The 25,711-nt window shown below is 50.3% G+C and overlaps 1 protein-coding gene across 1 annotated transcript in view; it reads left to right on the top strand.

The window, feature by feature from the left end:
* The window catches only part of LOC102370021 (putative ciliary rootlet coiled-coil protein 2), a 106,820-nt gene that overhangs the window by 17,845 nt on the left and 63,264 nt on the right, over positions 1 to 25,711 (top strand). Inside the window, exon 3 of the mRNA XM_025192226.1 lies at positions 2,322 to 2,405. Coding sequence (XP_025048011.1) covers positions 2,322 to 2,405 — 84 coding nt within the window. The remainder of the gene's footprint in view (positions 1 to 2,321; positions 2,406 to 25,711) is intronic.

Genomic DNA, 25,711 nt, shown 5'->3' with positions numbered 1-25,711 from the left:
CGCCCTCGTCTCCCCTTGCGCCTGCCCGCCCCCATGTAGCATGCACAGCAGCGCGCTTCAGGGAGAAGGGCTGGGCCAGGCTCTGCTTCTCCTGCCTATAAAGCAACTCCACGGGGTCAGAGCACGCTTCTTGCTCTCCCCAACCCGGTCCCGTTTGCTGGGAGCGCTCGGCGCTCCCTGCTCGCCTCCTGGGACATTGGCTGTGATGGCAGGCTGCCTTTCTTGGCCCTTGCTCTCTCTTCCCGTGCCAGGGTAAGGTCCACGTGGCTGTGCAGAGCCCAGGATGCTGCTCTCCGGCTCCCTGCACGCCCCAAGGCTGGGCTCCTGCGGCCAGTGGGGCGGTAGTGCCCCCTGCTGCCCAGCGCTGGCAGTGCCTGGCACCTGCGAGCCGTCCACCAGCACCGCTCGCACCGAACCCCGGGGACAAGGGGTGCCGGAGCAGTTTTGCGGGCTGACTGACAGCCTTTTCTTAAAAAAAAAAAAAAATTAAAAAAATCAAATGGTGTGAGCCTGGGCGAGCCTCTTCTTTAAAAAAGAAAGGAGTCTGGAGACATGCTTGGGTTTGAACCCGCACGTCTTACAGCTGCCTTTGCTTTCAGGCTTGGCACGGGTGTGCTTTCGGTGCTCTACTGTCAGGGTGCCTCCAGTTTTGCCATGGTCCACGCGGCAGGATGCTGTAGTTCACCCTTTACCAGAGCTACGGTCTGCCGTGCGCATCAGCTGTTCTCGTCCTCGCTGGAGGAGGAAGGCCCTGTTAGTAGCAGGTTGTACTCCACTCGCTTCATCTGTCAGCCGCTCCTGCCTTTGCTGCAGATGAAACCTGAGTCCAGGGGCCTCAGAGAAATGCAAGATACAGCTTTTTTAGTAAATCCTTTCTGCAGTAATGCCGTGCTTCCATAATGGTAATCTGTGAAAGACAGAGAGGGAGAGAGAGGAGGGGGAAGCAGAAGCAAAAAGAAGGAAAAATATGGCTCTTGCTTTATCTGATCGTCTCGCTTGTAAGCCCATTGGGGCAGGAATCGTATTTTCTCCTCTGGTCGTGTGTGCACGCGGTCCCTGGCACGATGGGGCCAGCCCCTCCCGCACGGCTGGAGTACAGATAAATGGGCAGAGGAGGGGAGAGCGCCTTTAGATGTTCTTTGTGCTGTTTAATCTATTTATGGTATAGGAATAGCATAAATCACCATAGTAACCGAGCACAGCGGTCGGTGTTTAGAATATTCCAGTACTCGGTGCCTTAAAAGTCCTCAGTGGCTGAGTCTGTCCTGTTGGGTCTGTAGCCACGGGGCATTGCTCCTGGCAGCGGGCAGGGAAGTGGCTGGGGCTGGGGCTGCGGCTGCAGCTGGGTGGGAGCTTGCAAACACCCCGCCATACCCACACACGCACAATGTACAAGACTAAGAATTTACTTTTGAGTCCTTATGCAATCCCCTCTATATATGCTATGCAAACACAACTCGTGACAAAAATATTTTTTGAAATAATATTAAAATCTGTTCTACTAAGTGTTTGACTTTTAGCGTACGGGTGGTTTTTTCCCGGTTCCAAGGTGGCAACCCCCTGTCTCAAAAAGAGTATTTCGGGGGTGCAAGGGGAGGGACTGCCAGTGGCAACGGTCGGGAGTAGGGGGCGGGACTTCCTTTCCCAAGATGGCAACAGGGGATGGGGCAACTGTCAAGGGGCGGGGCTACCCATGCAGCCCTCTCCAGCTCACCAAAACTCGTTAGGCGGCCCTCCACCCAAAGTACTTGTCCACCCCTGCTGTTGGGTGCTCGGGCCTCCCGCTGTTTGGTGCGGGGCACTGGGGTTCAGGGGAAGGGAGCGGTGGGAGCGACGCTCTGTGAACGGGGATGCTTGTGAGCGGCGTCTCTGGGCTTCTGCCGAGCGAGGGGCAGAGCACCAGGGCGGTCCTGGCGTGGGGTGTCCTCTCCTGCGGCGAGGCAGGGGCTGTTCACCAGCCCTCCTTCCGGCTCTGCTGCTGCTAGCTGTACATGCCAGAAGAAAAATAGTCTGAAGCTATTTGAAAAGCCTTAACCCACCAAAAAACTGCACGAGCGAGGGAAAGAATTTACTCTCATGAAGCAAAAATAAAACCTGGAATGGGAAAGGGAAGGCGTGAAAGAGTTAGTGACAAATACCGTGTACGGCTGGGGAGATGATGGTTTTATTGGTATTGCACGGGGGGAGGGAGAAGCTGGGAGGCGGTGAAAACACAATTTGGCCTAAAATTGAATTTCTCTGATAAGGAATTTCAGAAGCGGCCGCCTCATTCACTCAGCCACCAAATAATCATATGCGCTTTAATAATCTTTATTTTACAGGAGTACGTTGCCAGGGTAACGGAGTGTAAGCAGGAGAACAGTACCTTGCAGATCACAAAGGCAAATCTGCAGAAAGAAATTTCAGTGAGTTTCTCTCTCTCCCTTTGCAGTGTAATGACGACTCTTATTTTTCATGCACTGATTTAATAATCTTATTCAAAAATCCTTTCCCTGTTTTCCTTATTCTTGTCTGTCTGAGCACGGACAATGGCAGAAACCTGGAATTGTCAAGCCCAGTGGGCTAAGCAAACTAACAGATGTAATATGTTTAGCATTTTTATGTAATTACTTTTTATTGCTATTTTACCCCCATTTCTATCCCTCTCCAGCTAGTTGCCGCTTCCTTCCCTCTCTGGCCCAATCAGGTGATAGTAAGGGGTTGGGGGCGAGTTAGTAATTGACTGCATTAATCGGAAATTATTAGCTGAGCATGTTTCCAGGGGTGGGGGTGGGTCACAGAAACAGATCTTTTAGGAAGGGGCAAATTGAATTACGGCCAATGGAATAATGAAGCCTCCAGGCTGTAAGTTGTAGAAAGGACAATCTCCATCATGAAGGCTGTAGTATTATTTATAATGGCTTCTGCTCTCCGGCTGAAAAAGCAACGTGTGGCCCTACTGACATCCACTGGACTCGGACAGCTCGATTATGTGGTCTGGGAAATAGGTTGATTTGAAATGATTAAAAATGAAAATTCTTGAAGCTCTTCCGTGATTTCGATAAGGTTGCAGTAGGAATATTACTACCAGCCCTTCTGACTGGCTGGAGTTTATGACAGGTCTATGGCTTATAAATATTTTGCCTGTCATTCTCTTTGCCAAGGGCCATAGCCTCAGGAAGTAAGTGAGGGAAAAGCAGTAATCTTAGAGTGCAGAACTGGCGCACACAAAAAAAAAAAGCAGTCCCTATGAAACTAAATATAAAACCCAGCATTCAAATGATGGTAGAGGTCTGACTGCAGCGCACAAATGCCAAGAAATTAAGAGCTAAGGCTGTCACTTAAACTTAGCTGGCCTGTTGTGTTGCAGTTCAACTGAGCTGAATTTACACCTTCAGTTTGCAGAAATGCCAAGGCTTATGACAAAAGCATAAGGACAGAGTTGCAACCTTACATGTGAACACCATGCCTTTGGTGGGTTGGAATCAGGCTGCTAATGATATTTTAATGAGAAGGTTTGAACACTTTCTTGGTTTTTTAATTAAGGCTGGTGCACCGATTTTCACAGACTAATCCTGTGTCTTATTGTAGCTCGCATGTGCTCACCATGGCATATTCCCCAGCAAATACCACTGTTCTTTCTGTGCCTGTATCCACTGAGTCCCTGCGAACACAGGGAAACAGGCACGAGAGAGAAAAGCATTTGAGCATGGCCTCGCTCCCCGGGCTGCTGGTGGTGGCCCCTGCCTGCTTCTTAGAAGTGGCAATGATCGGCTGTTGCGGGAGCGCCGTCCTTGTGCAGGGCTGTAGCGGTGGTAGTAAAATCCTTGGGAGTGAAGCTGATTAGGTGGGGGGCTGGTCACGCACCAGAGGGGGCAAAAATAATTCCTAGTGACGTGGAAATTATACGCCAGACACCCGTGTTCTTCCCCGTCAGTATTTTCTGTGCCTTGTATGTGATCGAGTGGGAGTTAAAAATGTGAACAGCCTTGTGAAAGGTGAAGGATACTCTTGAGAATGAGGTTTAAATGCTCTACTAATAAGCTAGAAAGGTTTAATTATTTATTATGCCATTTTTATTCATCAGAAAAAGTGCATCTGCACAGATATTTTAACCAAGTCATAGGCCAATATCTTGTGGAATGGGCAAGAAAAGGCACTTGAAAATCCATGGAAAATTATTATGCACTTCAGGGACTTGAGACATTCCTGACGCCATTCGAAAAAGCATTGTATGAAAAGAAGTGTATACTTGTGATCAGCAGGCAATTGTCAGTTTTGAATTTCAGGGTCACTGCAAACCTTGTTTTCCTCAGAATACCAAGAGGAATTAGTTGAATTAAATGAGCATTTCCCCCCCAAAGCTGTGTATTTCACAACTGAGAGCTTTTACAGTCTGCAGAGCAGAGGGGGCAAAGCCTCCAGCACTCCTGAGAAATTCACAGCTATAACCACGTCTGCCTGTCGCAAGCGCTGCCCCCTTTCTGCAGCTGTGTGGCCAGGAGCGGTCGTACCAGTTGTCAGCCTGGCTGAAAAGCCTCAGCCCCATTGTTCCTCCTTGCCGAGCCAGGGTTAACTGCGTGCTGCAAATGAAGTGCGTGTCTTCAGACAGCAGTGGCTCCACACGTTACTAGAACAGGACTGAGCAGCCACTTCCGACACAGGCATGTTTAGATTTCCTCCGCTTTATGAATCGTAAATCTCTTCTTAGACTTCAACCTCTTTGGGGCAGGGACTGTCTTCTTCCTCTGTTTTACATAGTGGGCATATCTACACATGCAGTTAACCAGAAGCAATAAACTCCTGAGCTTATTGCTCCAGAGTTGATTGCTCTTGGGCACACCATTTACACGTGTGCCCAGGACCAGAGCATGTTGGGCCAGGTCAGAGCAGCCCTGGCTGGCGGGGGACGGAGGGCTCAGCCTGCCAGCCCTGGGCTGCTCCCCCTGGCTCAGCGTGCTGCAGAGTGCCTGGCGGGGCACGAGGGTGCTTCAGCGTGGGGCTAGCTGGCAGGCAGCCCCCACATTGAAGCACTCACGCCCAGCCAGCTCCGTCAGTGGCTACACGTGTGCTGCTGTGGAGTGTTTTTTACAGGTGCTATTCTGCTGCAAAGTAAGTTGGTTTACTCCAGCCTAATAGGGGTGCACGTGTAGACGCAAGACATCTACTGTGTAGCTAATTAGCCTGCTGTGAAGTAACGGTCTCGTGCAGATGCACCCCGTGTGTAGCACAGTAGGGCTCTGATCTTGATTAGGGCTGGTGATGGGGTAGATGTAGATAGACGTGTCCTGTGCTGGCAGGGTAAGAGACTCCTTTGTCTGTCTGGCTGTCACTATTGTGGAGACACTCGCAGGGGCAGAGTCGATTGTGGAGAAGAGGAGGGCCCTTGCCCACCTCCCACTCCGTAGATGAGTCCTTGATGAGGGGTGAAGCCTGTATTCTTACAGATGGGTCTTTCCTCAGCCATCTCTGCTGCCCTCAGATGAGCTCGGACCTGCCCAAATGCTTTTACAAAATGGACAAGCTGCCTGTGGGCTTTCAGGGCCATGGCTGAAGTGAGCTGTTCTGTTTTGACTGCGGGTTGGGAAAAAATTCTGTTTCGGCACCTGGAGGGGCCCTGTGAGATCCAACACGCTAGGATTTGTAGCACAAATCCAGCCCTTCTCCCCGGGCTGTCTCCTACCCTGTATTGGCCGGCGATGCCCTCCCCGTGCAGGGCCTTTGAGTTTTATCATGGTAAGAATTGACTAGCAGTAACACACTGAGGCCCACTTCTGCTACCTGTGAGCAGGTAGCTGGTTGTGTCAGGACTGTGCACTGCAAAGAAACCTGTGGGGCTCAGGTAACGAACTGCTGACTCCCAGACACAGGGAAGCATTCCTGACTTGCACTAGGCCTGGAAGAAATGCACAACGATTGAATTTTTAAGCAAATGCCTGAGGGACCCTACAAAATGGAGCTCCCAGTGTGCACTTGCTTTTACCTGTTTTCTTCTCTTTCAAGCACAGTACCTTTAGAAATGCTTGGAAGCCCCAACAGCTGTCTCTTCTTGTTTGTGGGACTGATCAGGAGGAGCCTGAGGTCCTGGGTGATGCTAGAGCAGTCCGGGCTTGCTGAGGGGCAGCTGTTCCACCTGGCACTTGGTAGGGGCATGTGTGGCAAGGGAGGGCTTTACTCAGGACTACTTGATCTTAATTTACTTTCCTTAGACGGGGTGGGCTGTGGCAGAGTCTCCAGGTCCAAGTCCGTCTGGTAGATTTGATCCCAGTGCTCCAAAACGCCTAGTATTTCTAGTGCTAAAACTGGCTTCCCTGTTCACCTGGATCCTGCTGCCTTTTGAAATGGAAACTCTTGTGATCCTGCAACCTCTGTGTTACTCTCTTTAATTGTGTGTTTTGAAGCATCATGCAGGCAGCTGTTCAACTACTAATCAGCTTCACTGGGTTGGGTTGGTCTCTGGGACTGATATGGCAGAATAACGGTTGATGTAATTGCAGCTTTGCGTCAGGGCTTTAGTGCTGGAGAACTTGAAAGGTGCAGGTTTGCATATCACTGAGTTGTGGGATAAGAGGCTAGTCACAGCTGCAGGAAAAGACCCCCTTCGCTCCTGTAAACTGCATCTTGGTCTCCTAGCACTTGGTACCTATTCCCAAGCAGCAAAAAGCAAGTGGTACTGCTGGCGTCTGAACCCTTGTAGTGGTCAGAAGGCTAGCTGGGGATTTGAAAAACAATTCCTGCAGAAGGCTGGTCTGCGAAGTGACTTGGGAGCTGCTGCTGCTGCTAGAAGCTGCCTTTCAGTGCCATTGCTTCAGCAGCTGCAGGAGCCCTTTCTGATAAAAAACAAAACAAAACAAAAAACAACACCTCCCCCCCCTTATGAGGAGGAGAGAGGCAGGTCAGTTTGTCTCTGCCTTGCAGGCACTGTGACTTGGGCACTTGCAAAATCATACACTTTGGCCCTGGTTTGTATTATGACTCTGTCTGCCTTGCCTTCCTTCCCAGGAAGCAGGGGCTCTGCTGGATGTTTTAATTGCTTTACACTTCAATATAAATGTGTTGCATTTTGCTACTCCTGGGGTTAAGAGTTTGGTAGTGCCAGGGGGAACCAGCTGGCATGTGCTGTACAGGCTGTTTTCATGGCTCTGCTGACGCATCTGTCTGAGACTTCTCCCTCATCCTGATGATGAGACCAGATGTGCATGCCACAGAACCCGAGTCCTGGCTCACAACCGGAAATGTTTTACCAGTAACAGAAATTACCATGGATAAATGACTGAGCTAAAACCCCTCCTGGTTCTCCTGTACCGATTCTCGTCTGTGATCTTCATTCCCAGCTCAGAAAAGCCTGTGGGAACATAAAGGCTTGCAGCATGATGGGATGGTCAACAAGACTGAACACTGGCAGCAAAACTGAAATGATCCTAACGGGAAATGGAAATGCTCCACTCCAAATGCTACTGCCATGAGAACACACTGGCCAGAGCACTTGCCTGGGAGGTGGGAGAGTTGAGGTCAGGCTTCTGCTCTAAGGAATATCCCAAGTGGAAACTCAAACAGACCAGGCGAGCAAGGAGGCCACCACCTACATGCCAGAGGGGTGCCACAAACACTGGACTTATAGGGCTGTCTTTGTAGCCAGATGAATATTCAGTCATTTATACAAATCATTAATTAAATTATTTAAACATTCATCTTTTATCCTCTTGTATGTAGGGATGGTACTCACTTTCAATATAAATCCTCTGAGCCAAGTAACTTATAGACGTGCCACATGGGCTGCGTTTTTGTGGGTCCAGGAGAAGGTTGAAGAGGGGGAAGCATCCTTGGAAGACGAGGAGTCTCTTGAAGCGGCCGCAGCAAGCATAGGAAAAGTTAAATCTGCAGGGGGGTGCTGGCTGACTAGCAAGTCACTCAGCTGGAAACCAGGAGTACCCAACTGCTCGTAAAATATGAAGGTTTTGCCTCTGATGGCAAACAAATGAGCTTCTATCTTGATCTCTTCAGTAATTTAGCTCTGCTTTCTCTTTAGTTTGCGCAAGTCTTTTGCCATTTCAGTACTTTGATCTGCTGATTAGGACGTAGGAGAGAGGCTTCATTGCTATTGATATCTTCTCAGAGGAAATGGGAAACCTGTTAAGTAAACCATACAAATCCTCCAAAAAATGCTTGTGTGTGGAATAAATCTTCAGGAATCTTCTTGCTTCCATTCATTCTCATTTCTGGGCCTGCTCTCGATGCTGTCCCGGCCAGGGTTCAGGGCGTTCTTCAGTGAGGTGCTTAGAGGTGTTTGAAAATTCATGTTTGGGGAATGCCCCGCACTGGCTTTGTTCTACCAGCAGCCAAGCAGTGATGATCCTCCTGCCTCCTTGCTGTAGGATGTCCTCAGAGAGAGAACCTGATTTCTTGCTTTGTTATGCTTGGTTTTGGGAGGTTGGAAGCCTCTGCTCTGCAAAGCTGGGCACCGTTTCCTGTACAGCAGCTCAGCCCAGGTACAGATGAAGGGAAAGATGTCCCTGGGGGCTGAAGACACTCACTGTTCAGTATCCACATGCTCCAGTCAACTGGAGATTGGTGTGTTGCAAATGTCCAGCTTTGATTCCCTGTCCAGGAAGAAAGCAAGTGTTAGATGCCTGGTGGCAGCGTGTGGATCAGTGCATGGCAGGATGCTTCATGAAACTGCCAGGAAGGGCACATACCCAGACGCTCCATCGCAGAGAGAGAAACCATGGGATGCCCACGCGCCTGATTGACACTGGGACAGGCTGGGGACCAACTCGCTGGGCAGCAGCTCTGCAGAAAAGGACCTGGGGGCAATGGGGGACAAGGAGCTGAACAGGAGCCAGCAGTGCGCCCTTGGTGCCAAGAAGGCTACCGGCGTCCTGGGCTGCATTGGGAGGAGCGTTGCCAGCAGATGGAGGGCAGTGATTCTTCCCCTCTATCCAGCACTGGGGAGGCCACATCTGGATCCTGTGTCCAGCTATGCGCCCCACTACGGAAAGGATGTGGACACATTAGAGAGAGTCCAGCGGAGGGCAACAAAAATGGTTTGGGGGCTGGAGGACAGGACTGGTGAGGAGAGGCTGAGGAAACTGGGCTGATTGAATCTGCAGAAGAGAAGACCGAGGGGGATTGAATAGCAGCCTTCACCTCCCTGGTGGGGGCTGCAAAGAGGATGGAGCTCGGCTGGTCTCAGTGGGGGCAGATGACAGGACAAGGAGCAATGGGCTCCGGCTGCAGCAAGGGAAGTTGAGGTTGGATAGTAGGCAAAACTTTCTCACAAGGAGGGTAGTAAAGCACTGGAACAGGCTACCTAGAGAAGTGGTGGGATCTCCATCCTTCGAGGTTTTTAAGGCCCGGTTCAACAAAGCTTTGTCTGGGATAATGTAGTCGGGGCTGGTCCTGCTTGGAGCAGGGGGTCAGACTAGATGACCTCCTGAGGTCCCTTCAACCCTCACTTTCTGCAATTCTATCGTGTGGTCTAGACTTTGCATTTGCCACCAACCTGGCCCACCCAAGTGGACTTTAAAAGAGGAGGAACAGAAAACATTGCATCTTTGTGAGAAAAGGACCAGTATATTTTTCAGCCGTCTTACCAGACGGAGTGGCCAACTGTCAGGCTTTGCTAATAGTCTGTGATTACCTTAAGTGGGGCAGTTAGCTAGTTTCCACAGTTCCCTTAAAGCCCTTTCTCTGCAGTGCAGCTGATTGCTGTGAGGCCTTGGAGCCCCAGGCAGGACCAGGGCCAGGACCAATTTGTGCTCAGTGCTGCACTGGTGCAGAACAGAAATGTCCCTTTCCTGTGGTGCTGCTGAGTTAAGAATAAGGTGAGGGACCAGGGATAGATTGGGAATCCAGTAGGCCATTGGGAACCCAAATACAGTACCGGAGGGGTTTCAGGAGGGATTTGAAGGACATGGGGCTGGTTTTCGTTGTGTGGCTGCGTCTGAGTGCTGCTACACCGGAAGCCTCCTCAACTTCAGCCCAGACATGAGGACAGACAGAGCAGTTCAAGTTGAAGATGACAGAGCCATAGCTGGGGCAGGGGGCACTGACTTGCAGGGAACGAGCAGAAAAAAATTGTGCGCCAGTGGTGGCAGTGGGAACCAGAAGTTGCTGTGGCTGGCTGCCGCAGGGGGCCCCCCGGCCCCGGCGGCTGGCCCAGCCCCCCAGCCATGTCACTACACCTCTGAAGATGACACTCCAGTTATGGCTTGTGTGACTGGCTGGACAGTGATACTGTCCCTACTTAGCCAGAAGGAAGGGAGCAGGGAGGGTGTCTTTGGTTGAGGGATTAGGAGCTGGTTTTGCCATGTTGAGCTGAGCAGCAGCTTTCAGCCTTCCTTCTTGTATCTTCACACCCCTTCCCTTTGCTCAGTTGGCAATGTCCAGGGCCTTGGTGAGGACCTTGACCTTGTGTCATGCAAGTTCAGGACCAGGGGGTGATTCTCCCCACCTTCCCCGCGCCCCTTGGCTGCTTGAATCATGTGCATGAGAGATTTTAATTTTATCGTTCGTCTTTAAGTAAATCTAGCAGTCTGTGATAGTTTATTGTAGACCTAGACACACCATGCTGTAATCATGATTATATGATTATTGCATGGTGTCACTACTCCCCCCCTCCCCCACATCCTTTAATTTAGAGAGGTGCCACATGTTTTTTATCAGCCACAGAAGAGCAGCACACTTGTAATCGTAAGCAGGCCGAGGTGAGCTTGAACTGGTCCGAGCCTTGTGTCAGACACTTGGTTTCTCCAGCCGTGCCGCTGCCCTCTCGGTGCTGCTCCGTTGGGTAAAGTCCAGAGTCAGGGAGAGCGAGCGAGCGAGGTCTGCAATGGTACCTCCTGGCTGCCATGCTGAAACCAGAGCTGAACATTGGTGATGTTACACGGGCAGGTAGCCCATTCTGCATGAGAACAACGTGAGAAACCTGCACCGTCTGTTTTCCATCCTGTAGTGGTTTCAGGGGGTGCTGGCGTAAAGATCTGTGGTGGCTCTGTGGTAGAGACCCTGCACTGGAAACGAAGAGGAGAGGAATCGCATAGTATAGCCAGGCTGCAGGGAGGTAAGGGCAGTGTAAAGCAGAAGGAGTTATTGATGCCAGCAAGTCTCAGGGTGAGAACATTACCCACAGGCAGCAGTTTGTGCACATCACTGGGCTTCCTCCAAATGAGGGAGGCAAAATCAATGGTTAGTCTTAGATGTCTGAACTGCCCCAGCTGTTCCTGAGCCCTCCTGGGTGAGAGGATGAGCCTGCCGTGGTCCCGGAAAACTTCCCTTTCCCCCTTAGCTGCATGGCACGGCTTTACCTTTTTCTTATTTTTCATTCGACTTTCCAGAGTGCGTAGAATAGTGATGCAAAAAGCTCAGTGTCCCCAAAGGGTGGGTCCAGGCAGCAGCAGTGGGGCCGAGAGAGCGCAGGGCTGCGAGAGAGTACAGCTCTCGCCCCCTGCCACCGCCAGCCATGTCCATCGGGACCTAGGGGCCTGAATTCTGCAGCAGACCCCTCCCCACTTCAGGTAGCCCAGCAGGCTGTATGTTTGACACCCTGGTCTGCCCTGTTCTTAAGACTGCGCAACAGCCAGGCACAGTGCCCCAAAACACCAAGGACACCCTAACCTGCCACAGGTAAAGAAGGGGGACAAGGGCGCTGTTGTTGTCCTACCACTGCAAGGACAGGGAGGGTACGTTAAGTAGGTCTGGCATGGGTCTGTTTAAGGAGGTACGTTGTTGTCAAGTTGCTTGTCTGTGAACAGAGTGAGGCCCCGCGTTTCTGTGATTGGCAGACGTGGATTTTGAGGTCTGCAAGATCTCTCAGTTTAGTTGCTTTGGGGATTTAGCCTAGAAATCCAGGGTAATATTCCATAACACCTTTAATGCTAGCATACTTTGTTGATCATTTTGATTGAATTTCTTTCATTTAAATCTGTCTTCTTACTGTTTGCTCTCCTTTCACAGACCTGCATGTAGGTAAGCAGAGTCCCCAAGCCATTTCAGCCTAACTTCTGGCATTTTTATGTACATAAAACTTCACTGTTGATGGTGATGATACCTGGGATTATTTATGGGTTTTCATAAAAAACAGAAAGAGGAAAATACAGAATTGCCTGGCTTCTCTCTTCCTTCCCCCATGCCCCTCCCCCTCCCCACAGAGGAGTTTAATTTTAAATGATAAATGTGGAAATTAGAGACCGTCGAGAAAATCCAATTTGGTGAGGAGTTTTAAAAATCCCATAATAAACGCAGAGTGAAATGTATGATTTAATGCGGGGCGCCAATGGCTGCTATTATGTGCTATTAGCAAATCGGGGCTGAGAGTGAATCTTTATCACTTGGCGAGTGCGGGCTGGTCCTGCCTTTCCTTCTGCTATTGATTTGTAGCCGCTTGTCATAATGACATCGGGAAGCAATGAATGGAAGATGTGCTTTTGATAGGATTGAGGGGGTGCGAAGGGGGGAGAGAAAATTCAGCAAGTTTTCTATCTCTTCTGCCTGATTAGATTTTTTTCTTCTTTTAAGAGCTTTCACATTCCAATAAAAATGCTAAATCAGCTCTGAAGCAGAATTGTTAGGGAGTAAATAGCTAGTCACATTTAAAGGAGGAAAAGATCTGACTTTACAGCTCTGACTTTACAGCGTTGGGTGAATTTGAAGAATAGTTCTTCTGGCTTCATGAAAGTGAAAGTGGTGGGTGGTTTGGGTGTGAGAGAGCGCTTGGGTAGGAGCGTCTGTACTGGTGGATGTATCGGCAGGTGCCACGGCTAGGTGCTGGGTGCTGGGGCGTGCAGGAAACGAGGCCAGTCGCAGTGCAGAGCTGTGAAGTGTCTGGGGGTCCCTTTTCAAAAAAGCAGAGAGGGTGCAGCATTACCAAGTCAGCCTCCGCACCGCCTTGTCGTACCAACGACAAAGGTCTTCCTGGGGTCTGGGTTACCTGCCGCGGGAGGCAGGTGCTTCCCATGGAAAATAGAAAACGGGTCTGGTCAAGGGAAGCAGAAATGCTGCAGTGTTTGGAAATGGCTCCTGTCTCAGAATTTCCTTTTCCCAGGTCAGGGTGCAGGAACTGCTTTGCTTCCACATTGTCTCCCCAGCATGGGCACGCTCCTACCACCACACGGCTGCATGTCTTAGAGGCTGGGGCCTGTACATGCATGCGACACCCCTTGTAAATCCGCTCTGCTCTGAGATGCCATGTGGGTCCCACCCTGTGCTCCGTGGCACTGGGCAGAGGAAGCCAACGAAGTCCCCTTTTCCGGTGCTTGGGGAAGTCGCTGAGCACTTCCTCCTCAGCTCCTGGCTGCTCCCCCAGGACTGCCCTGGTCACCTCCTCCCCCTGGCCTGGGCCAGCCTGCGCTGTGCTTATTTACAGAAGCCTTCGCCGGGGCGGTCAAAGGAGCCTGGTTTACAGGCTCCCTGTCAGAGCACCAGGCGGCAGATAGGAAATCAATGCAGGGACTCCAAGCACCTACTTCATCACTCGAGAGGAAGAAATACAGCATTCCCACTGTGGGCTTACCGCTCATTAAAAACAAATCCTTTAAAAACCTTTTATATGAGAACAAGGAGGGCAAGGGGAGAGCTTTGGGAGGAAAGCCCTTCTAAGTCTTGGTGACCAAGGCAGCCTGGCACACTGACTGCTGGCTTACGTGGCTCTGTAGGTGTGCGTGGTGCCTTGCAGAGGGGTAGAAATGACAGCCCTTGCCCCAAGAGCTGGAAGGTGGCAAGAGGGTTTGGGAGGGGGATGGAGGGACAAGGCTGCATGTGTAGGATCGGGGATGCGTGACCGAGGGCAGTATCTGGGGTCTTCCGGGACCGTCAGCTCCCAGGAGCAGCAAGTTCTGAGGAAAGGTATGATGTGAAAGCGGATGCAGCGTCCAAGAGGAAGGTCTAGGCATATGGGTGGGCTTGGGGGGAGACAACTGTGGGAGCAGTAGGAAGCTGTTCTGGCAGCACTGGGTGGGAGGGAGGCAGGACCTGGGTAAGAGATGGAGATAGGCAGGCCTCGAAGCACAGGCTGAAGAGCTGCGGTGTTTGTCGGGGGAAAAGCAGAACCAAGTGCTGCAGGTTGCGATGGCAGGCAGGTTGGGGGATTTCATAGATTCATAGATACCAGGGTGGAAAGGGATCTCAGTAGATTATTGAGTCTGACGCCCTGCCCCGGGCAGGAAAGAGCGCTGGGGTCAGATGACCCCAGCCAGGTGCTCATCCAGTCTCCTCTTAAAGACCCCCAAGGTAGGGGAGAGCACCACCTCCCGTGGGCGCCCGTTCCAGGTTCTGGCAACCCTCACTGTAAAGAAGTTCTTCCTGATGTCTGACTTGACTCTGCTCTCTGTCCGTTTGTGGCTGTTGTTTCTAGTTGCTCCAAGGGGTGCCCTGGTAAACAGAGCACCTCCTATCCCTTGCTATCCCCCACTGATGAGTTTGTAGATGGCCACAAGATCCCCTCTCAGCCTTCTCTTCAGCCTGCACAAGGGATTCAGGTCCCTCAATGTCTGCTTGTAAGGCCTTACCTGCAGGCCCCTAACCATACTAGTGGCCTCCTCTGGACCCTCTCGAGGTTAGCCGCATCCCTCTTGAAGTATGGTGCCCAACACCGGACGCAGCACTCCAGCTGCGGCCTGACCAATCCCGCATAGAGGAGAAGCATCACCTCCCTGGACCTGCTTGTGATGCACCTGCTAATGCGTGATCAAGTGCGGTGCAGGTGGATCTGAGGAATGCAATTTGAGAGAAATTAAGCGAGAGAGGCGGAGGGCAGAGTGGTCACCATGACATGGCCAGAGCATGGGCCAAAGCTTTAGCAAATCTGGAAATGTTACAATGGAAGAACTGGCAGGACTTATCAGTGATTTCTATAGGGCGGGGGTAGCCGGGTCAGCTGTCCAGGGTGCAGTGTGGGGTGGTGGGAAGGATGGTGGAGGAGGAGAGGACAGAAACTCCACTTTCATCACCTGGCATTTGAGCTGGCAACTGGCCATACCGAACGAGAAGTTGGGGAGCTGCTGCGGGGCTGTCTGGCACCGGGGCACCTTGCGACTGCTGGAGAATCCTTGCTGGCATGATCAGAGCAGGAGGAGGGTGTAGGCATCTTTCTCATTGCTAGAGGTACTGAGAAATTTTCCACATCTGACACTTTTTTGGAACACGTCCTAATAAATGGCTGGCTCGTTATCCTCCTGACTTGTCATAGAGCTGAAACTTATTAGCAAGGACTTTCAAATACACATTTTAAGACAATTGCTTGTAAAATTATTACCAAGCAATGATTAATTTTCCCATCCTCATTATAGTTGTATTTTTGCCTTAACCAAGGTGGCCTTTCTTTCCCATAACTTGTAAAGCTCTGATGTAACCCAGCGGGCCTTGGCCCAGGTTGTGCTCAGCAAAGAGGGCTGTTAGTTCGCTCGGGGGTGCTGACCCTACTGAAGATATCTGCCATGTCCCAGCATTCCCAGTAAGACTGAAGCCACGGGCTGCCCTCAGGGAGGGCGGCCACTGTTTCGCTAGAGCCTGTCATCTACCTTTCAGCCTCCAAGTGTGCCTCAGTGACGCGAGCCATGAGATACTTGAGAAATGACTGAAGCGTGGCACTGCGTGGCCTAACGTTTCCCTGCCCTTTAGGCCACGTGTGGTGACTTGTACAATTTATTCCCCGTTTTAAGAACTGTTTTTAAAGGATATTTTTTTCATTTTTTGAATTAAATTACCGGTTTGGAGAAGGAACCTGGAGTTCTGGTGAGGGCTCCCTCGCAGGCAGCGGCATCCCGGGGCCCCGGCGCAGGCTGCCTCCGCGCTGGCTGAGTGAGCGTTGTCTGCTCCTCGCTCTGTGGACCAGCTGCTAGAAAGCATGCTTTGCCCATGGCTTACACAAAGATTGGCCTGACAGCAGGCTCCTAAAGGAAACGTTTTGGGCAGGGAGCACACGTACAGCCCTGGCTGAAAGGCTTCCAGCGCTGCAGCCTCTGCTGTAGGGGGGCGCAGCGCAGGCTGCAGCAGCCTGCAGCCCTATTAATAGTGGCCAGCTTCTTGAATACCTGATTAGAAAAGCACGTGGTGGGGAGAGTTAAAATTGTGAAAGCAGCCTTTGGTTTGGTGCTTCCTAGTTTCCGATTGCTTATCTTTGCCACTTAAAAATGCCCAGGGTGCTTTGTTCGGTTTGTATTCTTTAAAGAGAGGGGTGAAAGGGTGGGCTGGAGAGACCTTCAGCATTTTTATGGAAATGTAGCTAGACACCATTAAAATATGAGGAGAGAGAATATGCATTTGGAAGGGGGGGTGTGGAGCCGCCTCCCTTTGCTGTGCGCTCCAGCTAGTTGCTGCACCTTGCTGGCTGCGCTTTCCTGCTCTCCAGCCTCCGGGAGCCCGTGCCTCTTCTGGTGTGCCAGGTCGCACTCTCCGCGAGCCGCGTGTGCATTTGCAGCGCTGCTCACTTTCATCCAAGACAGCAGAAGCTGCGTTCAAACACTGACCTCGCACGTTGTATCTGCAGGTTTCAGACCCTTGGAGGTACCAGGACACTGAATGCAAGGACCTCTTCCCTGCTACATTTCAAATTCTCACCCGCTACAACATTAACGGCGTAGGTAGAGCCGAGTGGGAGGAGCACAGCATATAGCTAAAAGAGCACTGACTGAAATCCAAAATGAAACCTTACCTGTTTTTCTCAGTAAATTGTATTTTTCTAACTGCAAAAATAACATATATTTAATGGTTTGTGGTGGGAATCCTGTCTGACGCTGTTTGCTAATAAGCTCATCCTAGGTCTAGGTAACTTGAGGTTTTACTCTTTGTGAATTGTAGCCCCAAGTCTCCCTTGTGACTAGAACTGGTTGGAAATGTTCAGCAAAAGCAAACATTTAAAAAATTGGTAAAAGAAACATCTCTTTTAAGTAGCTCTTCAGCAGCGGCCCCATACCCATGCCAGGCTGGCTTGCCCCTCTCTAGAACTGCCTACAGCTTGGATACTGTGCATGGTTTCTAAAGAGCCACAGCATCTGATGGCTAAGTACTTGTTCTTCTTTTGGAGGTGCTAATTCATAATATAACTACTTTGTATTTAATTTTAGATCTCTGGAAATTCTTGAAAACCCTGCTTTTTGGTAGACGTTGGAAGAGCCAAGAGGTTGTGCTGTGTTGCTCCAGTTGGAAGAAAAGGAGCAGAGCAGTAGCAAGAACAGACCTTCTCAAGGGTCTTTTATTATAAATCTCTAGATCTGTGATAACCAGCTGTGGTAGAGATCATCTGATCTCTTTACTTCACTGCTGTTTTGACTGTTGAGAATTTAGACACTGAAATATAATGCCTTTGTGTTCCTCCCAGGGTTGTGTGAGTGATCTCTCTCGGTAAACCATTAGGTGTTATTTTCCTTCTCTGTTTAGAAATTAACTGTTTGCCTAGTGTGTTTTGCTTATAGTTTTTGTTATTATCTTTAGCTGCATGATTGCAATGTTACTCATTATCAGAGAAGCCAGAGGATGAGAGAGCGCGTGGGTAGGAGCGTCTGTACTGGTGGATGTATCGGCAGGTGCCACGGCTAGGTGCTGGGTGCTGGGGCGTGCAGGAAACGAGGCCAGTCGCAGTGCAGAGCTGTGAAGTGTCTGGGGGTCCCTTTTCAAAAAAGCAGAGAGGGTGCAGCATTACCAAGTCAGCCTCCGCACCGCCTTGTCGTACCAACGACAAAGGTCTTCCTGGGGTCTGGGTTACCTGCCGCGGGAGGCAGGTGCTTCCCATGGAAAATAGAAAACGGGTCTGGTCAAGGGAAGCAGAAATGCTGCAGTGTTTGGAAATGGCTCCTGTCTCAGAATTTCCTTTTCCCAGGTCAGGGTGCAGGAACTGCTTTGCTTCCACATTGTCTCCCCAGCATGGGCACGCTCCTACCACCACACGGCTGCATGTCTTAGAGGCTGGGGCCTGTACATGCATGCGACACCCCTTGTAAATCCGCTCTGCTCTGAGATGCCATGTGGGTCCCACCCTGTGCTCCGTGGCACTGGGCAGAGGAAGCCAACGAAGTCCCCTTTTCCGGTGCTTGGGGAAGTCGCTGAGCACTTCCTCCTCAGCTCCTGGCTGCTCCCCCAGGACTGCCCTGGTCACCTCCTCCCCCTGGCCTGGGCCAGCCTGCGCTGTGCTTATTTACAGAAGCCTTCGCCGGGGCGGTCAAAGGAGCCTGGTTTACAGGCTCCCTGTCAGAGCACCAGGCGGCAGATAGGAAATCAATGCAGGGACTCCAAGCACCTACTTCATCACTCGAGAGGAAGAAATACAGCATTCCCACTGTGGGCTTACCGCTCATTAAAAACAAATCCTTTAAAAACCTTTTATATGAGAACAAGGAGGGCAAGGGGAGAGCTTTGGGAGGAAAGCCCTTCTAAGTCTTGGTGACCAAGGCAGCCTGGCACACTGACTGCTGGCTTACGTGGCTCTGTAGGTGTGCGTGGTGCCTTGCAGAGGGGTAGAAATGACAGCCCTTGCCCCAAGAGCTGGAAGGTGGCAAGAGGGTTTGGGAGGGGGATGGAGGGACAAGGCTGCATGTGTAGGATCGGGGATGCGTGACCGAGGGCAGTATCTGGGGTCTTCCGGGACCGTCAGCTCCCAGGAGCAGCAAGTTCTGAGGAAAGGTATGATGTGAAAGCGGATGCAGCGTCCAAGAGGAAGGTCTAGGCATATGGGTGGGCTTGGGGGGAGACAACTGTGGGAGCAGTAGGAAGCTGTTCTGGCAGCACTGGGTGGGAGGGAGGCAGGACCTGGGTAAGAGATGGAGATAGGCAGGCCTCGAAGCACAGGCTGAAGAGCTGCGGTGTTTGTCGGGGGAAAAGCAGAACCAAGTGCTGCAGGTTGCGATGGCAGGCAGGTTGGGGGATTTCATAGATTCATAGATACCAGGGTGGAAAGGGATCTCAGTAGATTATTGAGTCTGACGCCCTGCCCCGGGCAGGAAAGAGCGCTGGGGTCAGATGACCCCAGCCAGGTGCTCATCCAGTCTCCTCTTAAAGACCCCCAAGGTAGGGGAGAGCACCACCTCCCGTGGGCGCCCGTTCCAGGTTCTGGCAACCCTCACTGTAAAGAAGTTCTTCCTGATGTCTGACTTGACTCTGCTCTCTGTCCGTTTGTGGCTGTTGTTTCTAGTTGCTCCAAGGGGTGCCCTGGTAAACAGAGCACCTCCTATCCCTTGCTATCCCCCACTGATGAGTTTGTAGATGGCCACAAGATCCCCTCTCAGCCTTCTCTTCAGCCTGCACAAGGGATTCAGGTCCCTCAATGTCTGCTTGTAAGGCCTTACCTGCAGGCCCCTAACCATACTAGTGGCCTCCTCTGGACCCTCTCGAGGTTAGCCGCATCCCTCTTGAAGTATGGTGCCCAACACCGGACGCAGCACTCCAGCTGCGGCCTGACCAATCCCGCATAGAGGAGAAGCATCACCTCCCTGGACCTGCTTGTGATGCACCTGCTAATGCGTGATCAAGTGCGGTGCAGGTGGATCTGAGGAATGCAATTTGAGAGAAATTAAGCGAGAGAGGCGGAGGGCAGAGTGGTCACCATGACATGGCCAGAGCATGGGCCAAAGCTTTAGCAAATCTGGAAATGTTACAATGGAAGAACTGGCAGGACTTATCAGTGATTTCTATAGGGCGGGGGTAGCCGGGTCAGCTGTCCAGGGTGCAGTGTGGGGTGGTGGGAAGGATGGTGGAGGAGGAGAGGACAGAAACTCCACTTTCATCACCTGGCATTTGAGCTGGCAACTGGCCATACCGAACGAGAAGTTGGGGAGCTGCTGCGGGGCTGTCTGGCACCGGGGCACCTTGCGACTGCTGGAGAATCCTTGCTGGCATGATCAGAGCAGGAGGAGGGTGTAGGCATCTTTCTCATTGCTAGAGGTACTGAGAAATTTTCCACATCTGACACTTTTTTGGAACACGTCCTAATAAATGGCTGGCTCGTTATCCTCCTGACTTGTCATAGAGCTGAAACTTATTAGCAAGGACTTTCAAATACACATTTTAAGACAATTGCTTGTAAAATTATTACCAAGCAATGATTAATTTTCCCATCCTCATTATAGTTGTATTTTTGCCTTAACCAAGGTGGCCTTTCTTTCCCATAACTTGTAAAGCTCTGATGTAACCCAGCGGGCCTTGGCCCAGGTTGTGCTCAGCAAAGAGGGCTGTTAGTTCGCTCGGGGGTGCTGACCCTACTGAAGATATCTGCCATGTCCCAGCATTCCCAGTAAGACTGAAGCCACGGGCTGCCCTCAGGGAGGGCGGCCACTGTTTCGCTAGAGCCTGTCATCTACCTTTCAGCCTCCAAGTGTGCCTCAGTGACGCGAGCCATGAGATACTTGAGAAATGACTGAAGCGTGGCACTGCGTGGCCTAACGTTTCCCTGCCCTTTAGGCCACGTGTGGTGACTTGTACAATTTATTCCCCGTTTTAAGAACTGTTTTTAAAGGATATTTTTTTCATTTTTTGAATTAAATTACCGGTTTGGAGAAGGAACCTGGAGTTCTGGTGAGGGCTCCCTCGCAGGCAGCGGCATCCCGGGGCCCCGGCGCAGGCTGCCTCCGCGCTGGCTGAGTGAGCGTTGTCTGCTCCTCGCTCTGTGGACCAGCTGCTAGAAAGCATGCTTTGCCCATGGCTTACACAAAGATTGGCCTGACAGCAGGCTCCTAAAGGAAACGTTTTGGGCAGGGAGCACACGTACAGCCCTGGCTGAAAGGCTTCCAGCGCTGCAGCCTCTGCTGTAGGGGGGCGCAGCGCAGGCTGCAGCAGCCTGCAGCCCTATTAATAGTGGCCAGCTTCTTGAATACCTGATTAGAAAAGCACGTGGTGGGGAGAGTTAAAATTGTGAAAGCAGCCTTTGGTTTGGTGCTTCCTAGTTTCCGATTGCTTATCTTTGCCACTTAAAAATGCCCAGGGTGCTTTGTTCGGTTTGTATTCTTTAAAGAGAGGGGTGAAAGGGTGGGCTGGAGAGACCTTCAGCATTTTTATGGAAATGTAGCTAGACACCATTAAAATATGAGGAGAGAGAATATGCATTTGGAAGGGGGGGTGTGGAGCCGCCTCCCTTTGCTGTGCGCTCCAGCTAGTTGCTGCACCTTGCTGGCTGCGCTTTCCTGCTCTCCAGCCTCCGGGAGCCCGTGCCTCTTCTGGTGTGCGAGGTCGCACTCTCCGCGAGCCGCGTGTGCATTTGCAGCGCTGCTCACTTTCATCCAAGACAGCAGAAGCTGCGTTCAAACACTGACCTCGCACGTTGTATCTGCAGGTTTCAGACCCTTGGAGGTACCAGGACACTGAATGCAAGGACCTCTTCCCTGCTACATTTCAAATTCTCACCCGCTACAACATTAACGGCGTAGGTAGAGCCGAGTGGGAGGAGCACAGCATATAGCTAAAAGAGCACTGACTGAAATCCAAAATGAAACCTTACCTGTTTTTCTCAGTAAATTGTATTTTTCTAACTGCAAAAATAACATATATTTAATGGTTTGTGGTGGGAATCCTGTCTGACGCTGTTTGCTAATAAGCTCATCCTAGGTCTAGGTAACTTGAGGTTTTACTCTTTGTGAATTGTAGCCCCAAGTCTCCCTTGTGACTAGAACTGGTTGGAAATGTTCAGCAAAAGCAAACATTTAAAAAATTGGTAAAAGAAACATCTCTTTTAAGTAGCTCTTCAGCAGCGGCCCCATACCCATGCCAGGCTGGCTTGCCCCTCTCTAGAACTGCCTACAGCTTGGATACTGTGCATGGTTTCTAAAGAGCCACAGCATCTGATGGCTAAGTACTTGTTCTTCTTTTGGAGGTGCTAATTCATAATATAACTACTTTGTATTTAATTTTAGATCTCTGGAAATTCTTGAAAACCCTGCTTTTTGGTAGACGTTGGAAGAGCCAAGAGGTTGTGCTGTGTTGCTCCAGTTGGAAGAAAAGGAGCAGAGCAGTAGCAAGAACAGACCTTCTCAAGGGTCTTTTATTATAAATCTCTAGATCTGTGATAACCAGCTGTGGTAGAGATCATCTGATCTCTTTACTTCACTGCTGTTTTGACTGTTGAGAATTTAGACACTGAAATATAATGCCTTTGTGTTCCTCCCAGGGTTGTGTGAGTGATCTCTCTCGGTAAACCATTAGGTGTTATTTTCCTTCTCTGTTTAGAAATTAACTGTTTGCCTAGTGTGTTTTGCTTATAGTTTTTGTTATTATCTTTAGCTGCATGATTGCAATGTTACTCATTATCAGAGAAGCCAGAGGAAATTTTAGGAGACAGGGGAGTTGGCTTTCAGCCACCTTATTGCTCCCAGTCCCTAGAGGCAGTGGAGGTTGACTTAGTTCTTGGCATAACTTTGAGCAGCCTCGGGGCTGATCCGAGTTCCCCTGTGTTCTGATGGCCCCCAGGGTCTGTGAGCCGAGACCTGTGCATTAGGGTAAATCCTCAAACTGTTCAGTGAGAGGCTGACGTAGCCCCGTTTTAGCTTGACCTGATTTAGAGGACTATTTATAACATCCACAATAGCTGGAAACAGGAACTGGACTGGTACAAACGGGATGTGTTTAAACGGAAAGGACCGATCAGGAATGCTAAATGCTTTCTGTTTCAGTAACGGACCCAGATGTCGCTGCAATGTTGGGAAAGGTCCATGCAAAGAGGTGCGGGATGTCAGTGTTGTCTGGTTACTTTTGAAGGGACAAAGTTGCCACACCTTTCTGAACTTGCTTTTCTGGCAGCTTGTTGAAAGAAAGGAGGAGAAAGGTGTTAGCATGCATCAACGAGTCTCACTGCTGTGGCCACCACTGTCTGTTGGAAGCACGACGGTAGCAAATTCATTCCCGATGTGGACACCACAGGACCTCTGCTGCATAGTCCTCAGGAGAGGGGAGAGATCCCCAGTTGTAGGAGCGTAGAAACCGATGGACTGGTGAAATGAGGGCTCCACTTAGACCCAAATCCCTTTCCTGACAGTGGCCAGTATCTGCTGCATTAGGGTAAGATGTAATGAACTCCTCTCTGGACAGCTGTGGAATAGCCTGTGCACGAGCAAAGATGCTTCCTATCCCCTTCCATTTAAAGACAGGCTTGTATCCTGAAGCAAGAGGTTTTATAAGGCCTCTCCAGGGGTTTCTTGCTTATTCATTCATGCTTTTGATCTTTATAAATGTCCAAACCTGTTCTGAATCCTGCTCATCTCTTGGTCTCAATGAGCTTGTGTGGCAATGAGCCTTGGAAGCCTGATTGTGCGCTGTGCGAAGAGCATTGCCTTTTACCAAACTGTTGGAGAGAGTTCATTTCAGTCCTCTCCCCCCACCATCCTGATCATCACAGATTCATCCTGTCGGGGCTGAGTTCCCCAGCTCCAAGAGCAGAGCCTTCATAGGTGATGAGATGTGTCGGGGGGTTTAGATATAGCTATCCTGAGCTGAAGGACTGCAAGTGGCTTCTAGAATATGTTCACTGCTCCAGGAGTGCCGGGTTTAAAAAACTGATGGACAACGTACAGATCTGCTCACCGTTTGCGTTAATATTTTTGAGAGGCTTGAGCAGGGTGGAATAGGCCTGCACTGAGACTTTCAGGCTGCAGATGGAGGTAAATTACACTGGGACTAAATTATGCTGGTGTAAACTGTTCCAGTGTAACTGTTACCTCTGTCTGCTCCTATGGTGGCATAAGTTGAGCTAGCTCACTGTAACTTGTTCCATTCAGGTGTAAAGTCATAGTGACTTAGTTCATTATTGGTTTTTGTGCTAAAATCATTAATGAAATTCACTCCTGGAGGATCTCCACGAGCAACCTCCTTCCAGCCAAGAAGTTCCACTTTCAACACAACCTGTTGTCATCCTCCCCTCAGTCCCCCACACGCTCTACAGTTCTTGTCCTAATGCCCATTTTCTCCAGTTTAACTAGAAGTTTTTCATGTGGTGCCCTGTCAGGTGCTGTCTGGAGCTAACCCGCTGTAATTCTTTTTATTCAGATAGTATCTATGGGTGCTGCCTTTGTCTACAAAATCAGCTGTTTGGAATCATAAAAAATGAGGGTTGAAGGGAGCTCAGGAGGTCGCATCTAGTCCGACCCCCTGCTCCAAGCAGGACCAGCCCCAACTACGTCATCCCAGCCAAGGCTTTGTCTACCCAGGTCTTGAAAACCTTCAAGGGTGGAGAGTCCACCACCTCTCTGGGTTGCCTGTTCCAGTGTCTTACTACCCTTCTAGTGAGAAATGTTTTCCTAATATCTAACCTCACGTTCCCTTGCTGCCACTGGAGCCCATTGCTCCGTGTCCTGTCGTCTGATGCCCCGCCTGTCCTTCCTGAACAGGTTGTGCCCTTCCATGCGAGCTCCCACCAAGCCTCTCTTATTCCAGTCACACCATAGCTCCGTGACCATGCAAGGACTTCCAGTTCTCCCTGCTTGTTTCCCAGGCTCCAGGAATTCATGTACACGCACCTGAGGTAATGAGTTGATTGCCCTGATTTCTCAGGAAGTAGGGGGGCACGTTCCTGCCCTCCTGCTTGCTCTTCCTCCAGGTCTCCCGCTTCCCCACTTACTGCAGGACTTTGGTCTCCATCCCCTGGCAAACCTAGTTGAAAGCCCTCCTCACTAGGTTAATAAAGGGACAGTTAGTGACCCCAACCCTAAAGCCCAAGGCCTAACAAGGGGCTCGTCTGGGATGTCTATGTACTTTGACATCAGGCTGCTCTGATGCACTCTTCCCCTGGTCAACCCATGTTGTCTTTTATCCCATTGTCTGTTTGCTTCCTAATGATTTATTTGATCTTTCCTTTGCAATTTGTGTATAATTGAAGTCCTACCATGGGCGGGAAAGCTTTTTCCCTTACTTTGAATGTATGCACCGTGTTTCTGTTTTTCAAGCCAAAGACATTGCTTCTAACCTGATACGTGCGTTAAAAGAGATTGCAGCTGGACTTGCAATGTCACGCGCCATTTCTCGAGATTCTGGGGCGGGGATTATCCAGTCTGTTCGTTTGAAAGCATTAAGCTTTAGGATGCTGGTAACCTCTAGTTCTGTTTGCTGCTCCTATGAGCTGTGCTGCCTTTGTCTCCATGTGCTACCTTACAGTCCTTGCTGAAAACAGGCCTGGGTTTGGTTTAGTTTTCAGCCTTTCCTAGGTTCTCTTTAATCTTGACCCTAGCCACACTGTGCGGCAGATGCAGTTCCACTTTACTTGTATGGGTAATGAGTCTTGCTGTTTGTTTTGATTTCCCTTGCAAGGCCTAACTCAGCTTGAGCTTTGCCTATTCTTGCTTTACCCTTACATTCCTGACCTCTCAGACGTTCCTTTCCTTTGCTCATCAGTGCCTGTTTCCCATTTCTTGCAGACTGCTGACTCCTTATCGTTGCTGAGGTAGCTCTTCATCCAGTTAGGTCAGGAGTCCTTTCCTACCAGTGTTTGTCCATTGTTCGGGATGCAAGTTTCTGATAGTCTTTGCACGTTTGACTTACAGAAATCCAGGCCTTGCCCAGACCCAGGCCCCTGAGCTCCCCACTCTAGCTGGCTTCACTAACTAATTTCCTTAGTTTCTCAAAGCGCCCTTTTGAAATAAAGCATGTCAAGACCTAATGTTGTTAATTCTGTCACTTAGTTGAACAGAATCAACTCAAAATGGCTCAATCCAAGATTATTTTGTACAACAAAAGTCCTTGCTACTCATCAAAATAAGCCTAAAATAGCATCACTTCATGCTAGTGACTTTGACCCAACTAATTGTTTTATCCTTGATACATTTTCTCA

Source organism: Alligator sinensis, unplaced genomic scaffold (assembly GCF_000455745.1).
Source record: "Alligator sinensis unplaced genomic scaffold, ASM45574v1 scaffold1060_1, whole genome shotgun sequence".
In the NCBI taxonomy this organism is placed as follows: Eukaryota; Metazoa; Chordata; order Crocodylia; family Alligatoridae; genus Alligator; species Alligator sinensis.
Note: the sequence above shows the minus strand (reverse complement) of the source record. Positions and strands in the feature narration are given on the sequence as shown.